Here is a 7,440-nt window from a genome sequence, read left to right on the forward strand (position 1 = left end):
GGGGCGCGGCCTCCTGAGGGGCGCGGCCTCCTGAGGGGCGCGGCCTCCTGAGGGGCGCGGCCTCCTGAGGGGCGCGGCCTCCTGAGGGGCGCGGCCTCCTGAGGGGCGCGGCCTCCTGAGGGGCGCGGCCTCCTGAGGGGCGCGGCCTCCTGAGGGGCGCGGCCTCCTGAGGGGCGCGGCCTCCTGAGGGGCGCGGCCTCCTGAGGGGCGCCCGCGGGGGGCGCCGCCTCGCCCGCCCGGAGCCCGCACGTGGCACTTTAGGGGGCCGGGCGGGGCGGGGACGGCGGCCCCGGGGGCCCCCCGCGGACCCGCCCCCGCGCCGGGGCCGCCTCCCGCCGCCCCGAGGGGCCCGGGTGGGCCGGAGCCGGCCGGGCGGCCTGAGGGAGGCCACCCGCCCGCCCGCCCTCCTTCCCGTCTTCCCGTCTTCCCGCTGCTCAGGGCTCCCGCCCGAGACCCTGCTCTGGAGCCGGGCGCCCCGGCCCCGCCTCCCCGGGGCTGGTCCCGCCCCCGCCCCCACCCCCACCCCCCCCGCGCGCCCCCGGACGGGCCGCCCCCCGGAGCGCGGGCTTGAAGCTACATGAGAGAGACAAGGAACGAAACCGCCTCCCTCCCAAGGACAACGCAATTCCGGTGCCTTCTCCCCCTTCCCTCGCGGCCTGACCCCGGGCCCGCGGCGGCGGCGGGACGGGCGGGCGCGAGCCGGTGCTTCGCCTCACGGGGCCGCGGCGCGTTCCCGGGCCGCCCCCGGAGCCCGCCCGACAGGCGGCCGCCCCGCCCTCCGGAGGCGGCAGCGGGGCCCCGCGAGCCTTCCCGGCCGCCGCCGCCGCCGGCACGTGCTCGCCCGGTGCCGCGTTCCTGGATGCCCCACGTCGAACTCCCAGCCGCGGAGGCGTCACACTTAGTCTTATTTTTGTATAAAAGGCTCCAGACCTTGAGCCTGAGGAGCAAACCCTCCCTGCAGCGCCAGCGGCCCGGCCGAGGGCCGCGGCGGACACCTCACGGCTTCAGAACCTTTTCGAGGGCATGAAGAGTTTGTTTAGGCTTGACTGTTCCACACGCCACAATGAATGTATAATTTATGTGAAAGTATTAACTTCGTTACAGGGGAGAGTGACCTGTGCCCAGTGGCCTCCGCCCCCTCCGCTGCCCCGTCCCCCTCTGCGCGTCCCCTTCACCCCCCTGACGAAGCAGCCCCGCCACCCCAGGGAATCAGGCTTTTCAACATTGAAACAAGCCCCACCTTTGAGCCAGAGGAGTCAGGTAGCTCTGCAGCTCTTCAAAATGACGCTTTGACGGCCAACATTCCAAAAATGTATTTCACAAAAACTACTGTTTTTATTTCCCTGGTACCTATTAAACAAGTTGAGAACAAAGCGTGTGGCCGCTTGCTTCTTGCTCCCCGTCCGCCTCCCTCCCTCGCCGCCTGCCTCCCGCCAGCCGGCCAGGCCTGTCCGGGGAAACCGAGCGGCAGGGGTGGGCTGTGGCCGTGCCTCGCGGCTCTGCCCCTGCCGGGGGCGTCCTTGCCACGCGCACTGCTAAGCCCTTGGCTCCCCGGCCAGAGCGTGCTCATTCAATGACGTTTGCCAAGTGGTAGCGACCCGAGGGTGGAACTAATGGCAGAGCCCTCCCCCCATTTCAGCAGCACCCCAGCCTCCCACCTGGCGGCGGCGGCCTCACCCCCCAGAAGCCAGCTCTCCCCCTCGGACCTAGCGCCGCCCCTGGGCCTCTCACTAATGGCGCCAGCAGCTCTGCCATTTTGACCAACTAAAGTAGCTGAGGGGAAAAGAGCAACATTTGCAAGGGGTAAAAATCGACATCATGGTGACGAAAATATTCCTACATCTCTGAAAGTGACAGATCAAGTGAATTGTGCTTTTCTGTGGTGGGAACAGATTCTCGGGCGTTGCCCTCAGCCCTGAGGGCACCTCAGGCGGTGGAAGGCTTTCCTGGGCTGTGACAGAGCCCGCATCGCACAAGGAAGCGCAGCCGCGCCTCATCAGAAGGCCCCCTTGCCCTGCGACACAGGCCCTGGCTCCCGCGCCCGCAGCCCCCCGGGCTCCGGCCCCGCAGAGGACAGGAGCAGGCTGGTCTGGAACCTGCCGCCAAGGCGCACGGAACAGGTGTCGGAAGGTAGGAAAATAAAGTCTGAAAAGTTAAAACGGTATTTAAGCAGCGTGTGGCGCGTGTAGTCCTCAGATGAGAGACGGCCCCTCTCACCTCAGGTCAGTAACGAGGGGAGTAACGATTTAAACGCTTCTGAATAAAACAGGCACCGGTTTTCTCAAATTTGGTTTTGACAAACCGAGCTATTGGCAAACGACGGTGGTGGTGAGGGGGCGAGGCCTGCTTCCGCACGTCAGCTCCTGTCACTTGAGAACCCAGAAGTGGGGCAAAACCCACCAAAGTGAGTTCATGGTTCTTACTGGGGGCATCAAGAAACTTGAACAAGAACATGGCTCACACCCCCGCCCGGCCCCGCGTGGCTCTGGCGCGCTCCCAGGCCCCGCGCCAGGGGCTGTAGAGGATGGCACGGCCAGGCACAGTCAGACAGCCGGGTCCCGAAGGCCTTTTATTCAGCTAAGAGTGCTGAGGCCACCGGATTTGGAGCGGACAGTGGCGTTCACGATGGTCGGGCCAGCCGCGCTCGCGGGTCTGTTCTGGAAGCACGAGCAACTACCAACCAGGTATTAGAAACCAACGAGCAGACACCTGTTCAGAGTTCATCAACGCAATCGGCTGCTGCCTTAGCTTTGTTGGCCAGTTACGAACGCTTCCAACAGGGCTCGGCACAGGTCAAAAGTACTCAGAGGTGAGAGAACGACGAATCAGCTTGGTGAGAGTTACAGCAAGTGACTACAGACCACCGACGCCCCTGGAGGCGGCTAAGCTTCCTTCACCACCCCCACCAGGGCTGGCCTCAGGGTGCGCCCGTGCAGCTTGTACCCCACTTTGTTAACCAGCGCTACTGTGCCCGGCTCTTTGCCCTCGACTGGCGTGTGGAACAAGGCCTCGTGCTCATAGGGGTCGAACTTGGCTCCCACGGGGTTCAGCTTGAGCAGGCCGTGCTTGGTGAACACCTTCTGGATCTGCACCTCCGTCATCACCAGCCCCTCGTACAGGCTCTTCAGGTGCGGGTTGTCGTCCCTGATCTCCTCCTGAGGCACGCACTGCGTGGCTTTCTCCAGGATGTCCGCCACCTCCAGCAGGTCCTTGCAGAAGGCCTGGATGCCTACGTGAGGCAAAAGAACAGCGTTTGCGAGGGGGCGCCACACACTCCACGGATCCCTCCTTCTAGAGTGTCAGTGACTTGATTCAAAACGAAACAAAAAGTTGAGGAAAGAAGCTATGATGAGACAGCCAGAGAAGCAGGAAACACTCCATGCACCCACTCTACGCCTGGCCCCAGCGAGGCCATGTCTCTGGCACTTACCAGGCTGCTCGGGGTTGGTCACCTCCGAGTCTCAGCCCCTTCAAGTGCTACATGGGGATCCCAATAGTACCTAACACACCGCGTGGCTAGGAGACGGAGCGCCTCACAAGCTAGCAGCGCCCAGAGCACGCATCTGTGTTTTGATCAGGCCGCACGGGGGGTAAAGCCCACACCGACCTTCACCAGAGGAAGCAAGCCCGGGCAAGGTCGGGGCCCAGATGAATCATGCTCCAAAGAATCTTGTCCCCTGCGCGGCAGGGAGGCAGGACACAGCAAAAACCTCTCACCAGGCCTGGGCTGCTTCCTCTGGAGCCTGACAGGATGCCCTGCACCACTGCCCGCCCGCTGTTGAGGACAGGGGTCACATGGCCTTAGGGACCTCAACTGCAGAGTGGGAGGCCCTGACCACACAGCAGCACCCCCGGCACTCGGCGCCATGCAGGGCACGTGGGAGGCCCTCCCACCCGAACCCCACACGCCCACACCCAGGTCTTCAGGTGTTAGAGCAGAAGCTGCTCCTTCCTCAGCACCTGTTGCTTCTCGCCACGTCCCACGGCCGTTTCTGTTCCCTTCACACGCCCGACTGCCCATCCGGGTCGAAGCTGGAGGACCTGCCAGCCTGGCCTGCGCTGGGCCACCGCACGCCCTGCCCACCACCTCCCCCAGGCCCGTGTCTGCAGGTACCGTATAATTTGGCCTCCTCCACCAGCTTCTGGCTCCGCTGCCGCAGGTTCTCGGTGTCCGCCAAAGCACGCTTGTACTTTTCCTAAAGAAAAAGGGAAACGGACGGGTAAAACGTGGGCCAAATTCACAGGACGGCAGGTCTGACAGAACACAACATGGTGTTTGTTATTGCTTCTGAGAGCAGGTGGCTCAGCCCAGAGCGGACGAGGCCCCCTCAGGGGCAGGATGTCACAGTGTCGTGGCCTCAAGGCCCTTCTGACTCAAGCACGCAGCAGGGGAAGGGACAAGGCAAAACGCGGGCCTCCTTACCCGAGTCTCGCTACCCTCCAGGGAGGCCCAGGCGCTTCCTCAGCAGAACACAGGTGGCCTAGTAAGGGCCCAAGTACGGGGCCCACGGCTGGAGGGAGGCAGAGAACCAGGGGCCAGCCGAGCCCCACCCACCCACTAGGGAGGCCCCAGCAGCGAGGCCTGCTGCACTGACCACTGCCCGAGGGACTCGGTTCGAAGCTTCACCAAGCGGCAAACACCCAAGTCCTGGTGTAGTGCTCGCTCCTCAGCACCCGTCCTGTCATCGCCCCCAAGGAATTCTATTTCTAAGGTGTACTGAATTACTGTGTGTGTGTGTGGGGGGGTGTCTCTGTCTTCCATCTCAGAGCAGGGCCAAGGCCCAACCCCCCACCAGTTGGCAGCCTCAGGCGCCACGCAGCAGGGAAGTAGTTTAAAGGGGTGCCGGGCCGCTCCCAGAGCTGGGTAGAGCTTGAGGTGCACCCCCTGTGTGTTTCCCAGCGTGTGAGACCCAGTCGCTAACTCGCTCCTGAGCCCTGCCTCTCCGAGAGTCCCCTACAACCACCCCTCTGGTCCCCTCTGTCCTTCGTGTTCGGGGCCTTGCCTGAGGCCTGGCTCAACCAGCTACAGCAGGTATTCCTCATGTGTCAGGAGCATAATAATCTGCGTGGCAACCACAGCCACGCATGATGTGGGTTCTAGACCCTCTTGGGCAGTAGCTTGCTGCAGGCGCCACACGGCAGACAGACTGAGCATCACTGGCTTCAGTCTCTGTGACCACACAACATGGTGGCTAGACAGGCCTCGGCAAGGAAGCTTGCCTACCGGCCACCGACCACCCTTCCCGGCGAGCTCAGAGTCCTCACCATGGTCTCCTTCAGCTGCTCCTCCAACTTGACCTTCTCTTCCAGGAGTAGTTTCTCCGCAGAGGGAGAATCTGTCTTCGGTTCATTGTGACCCACGTCGTCCTCCAAATTCTGGCCATTCTTCTGCTTTGTGGCTGTGCACAGGAGCCGAGGAGAGGGCCTTCAAAAAGCACCACGTGTCAGAAGTCACAGTCGTGCTTGCTCTCAGTCATCTGAGAGAACTCTAAATTACTTCAAAATTAATTTTAAACAAAGCTATTGGCTGTGGGAGAGGAGTATTCGCAGATCTAGGAAAGGGAAACTGATATACGGGATTTCTACACCATCTTTTGTGAGACAGCGACCCCTGCTAGCCAGCAGCAGAATGCTCCTGTTGGGGACTTTTTTGGGGGAGTCTGGGAAATTCACTCAAAAGTTTTCCATGGGAGTCCACGACAACAGCATTCCCAACAGCCCTCCCCAACCGACCCAAGCCCCCCCGAGAGGGGAAGCCGCCTGCGCCCGAAGCCACCGCCCGGGAGGGCCGGGGGGCAGTCTGCGCCCCCTTCCACCCAGCACCTCCTCCTGACGGGGTCCTCCAGGATGCCAGCTCGAGCTGCGGAGCAGCCACTGCTAGTGTGGGGGCCAGTGCTTGGGGTCACAAAACAGGCGGGGACTCTGCCCACAGGGCGCTGGCCCTCACGCGGGAAGGACAGTCACAGGCAAGACCTGCCCTCGGAGCAGCCAACAGGCGAGGAGCGCGAGCTGCAGGCTGTGGGGGACGCAAGACTGTGGAAAGCTCCGCGCGGGAGCCTTCCAGGGACCGTGAGGCGAGTCACGCCAGCCAGGGGGAGGGGACACGTCCGGAAGGGGGAAGGGCCCAGGCACCGGGAGGGCGGGCAGCCCGGGGGCCTGCAGAGGCCACGACCGCGCGGTGACAGCGGCGTCCGGTCGGAGCCGCACTGAAGGGCGGGGGCAGCCCTAGGTCACAGGGCCGCTCGCTCGTGGGCGACGGGCGGCCGCACCGGCCCGTGGGGTCCTGCCACAGCCCGCGCCCCGACGAGAGCTCTCCGCGGACTGGAGAAAACCTCCCGGGAGCAAAGCGCTCCACGCAGACCGTGCAGGACGCGCCCCGGGCCGGACGGCGGCGGCACGGCCGAGAGCGCGCGCGGACCCGCCGCCGGGCCGCGAGGACAACCCGGGGCTCCGGGGCCAGGTCGGCCGGGGGCTCGGCGGGCCAGGGAGGCGAACCTCCGCGCGCTCTCCCCGCCCCCACAAAGCCAGGCCTTCAGGCGGGCCCGGCCCGGCCCGCGGCTGCCGCGGGGGGTCGCGCCTGTCACCGCCCGGGATCCCCGACCGCAGCCGCCACGAGGCCCCTTCCAGGACGGCGGGGTGGGGGGCAGGGCCGCAGGGGGGCAGGGCCGCGGGGGGCACGGGCCGCAGGGGGGCAGGGGCCGCAGGGGGGCAGGGGCCGCAGGGGGCAGGGCCGCGGGGGGCACGGGCCGCAGGGGGCAGGGCCGCGGGGGGCACGGGCCGCGGGGGGCAGGGGGCGCGGGGGCCCCGGAGCCTGACCTTGGCGGGGCACGTGCGCGGCCGCGGGGCGGGCGCCGGGGCCGGGCCAGGCGGGGGTCGCGCGGCGCCGGGAGGCGCGGGCCCTCCCGAGCCCGGCAGCGGGGCGGCGGCACGGGAGGGCGGCCCCGGGCCCGCGCCGCCTCGGGCCAGCCGCGACAGCCGCTTACCTGAGCGCCAGCGCCAGCGCCGGGAGGCCGCGCCGCGCCAGCCTGACGCACCGCGCCGCCATGACTGCCGCCCGCACTGCGCACGCCCCGGGCAGGCGCGGAGGCCGCCGGCCCGCCCCCTCGGGCCCAGGCCCCTCGCGCCGGCGTCGGGTCGCCCTCGGCCAATCCTCGCCCGCTGCCCCTTGATGGGCAGAAGTTGCCACCAATAACTGCGGGCCGCGGCGCGGGGCTCTCCGCCCGCCGGTGGGCGGGGCCTGACGCCACTCGGAGCCCCCGAAGTCGAAGGGGTGAAAGGTTGAGGGCCCGTGGGCGGGGCGTGTTCGGGGAAGAGCCAATGGGGAGGACGAGCGAGGGGGCGGGGCGGGGCGGCCTCCGTGCGTGTTTCCGGCGCCCTTTGCGCGGCGCGGCGAGGGGGGCCGCGCGGGGGCCGGGCCGGCGGCGCGGAGTTTGCGGGGTG

General features: G+C 66.5%; 1 protein-coding gene across 1 annotated transcript; it reads right to left on the reverse strand.

Moving 5' to 3' along the window:
- Positions 1-2,810: 2,810 nt before the first annotated feature.
- GRPEL1 (GrpE like 1, mitochondrial) lies at positions 2,811-7,069 on the reverse strand. Its single transcript, XM_084232904.1, has 4 exons — positions 6,984-7,069; positions 5,266-5,425; positions 4,115-4,196; positions 2,811-3,229 (listed from the first exon to the last, which is right to left on the reverse strand). Exons 1-4 carry the CDS (start codon positions 7,043-7,045, stop codon positions 2,883-2,885), a joined length of 651 nt encoding a protein of 216 aa, XP_084089030.1. The 5' UTR covers positions 7,046-7,069; the 3' UTR covers positions 2,811-2,882.
- Positions 7,070-7,440: the final 371 nt, after the last annotated feature.

Source organism: Talpa europaea (assembly GCF_964194135.1).
Source record: "Talpa europaea genome assembly, chromosome: 5".
NCBI lineage: Eukaryota > Metazoa > Chordata > Mammalia > Eulipotyphla > Talpidae > Talpa > Talpa europaea.

Coding starts and splice junctions, on each gene's coding strand:
- GRPEL1 (XM_084232904.1), bottom strand. CDS start 7,045: ATGGCGGCGCGGTGCGTCAGGCTGGCGCGGCGCGGCCTCCCGGCGCTG. Junction 4,197..5,265: donor AGCAGCTGAAGGAGACCATG/GTGAGGACTCTG, acceptor CTTTTTCTTTAG/GAAAAGTACAAGCGTGCTTT. Junction 3,230..4,114: donor GGAGGAGGCCAAATTATACG/GTACCTGCAGAC, acceptor TGCCTCACGTAG/GCATCCAGGCCTTCTGCAAG.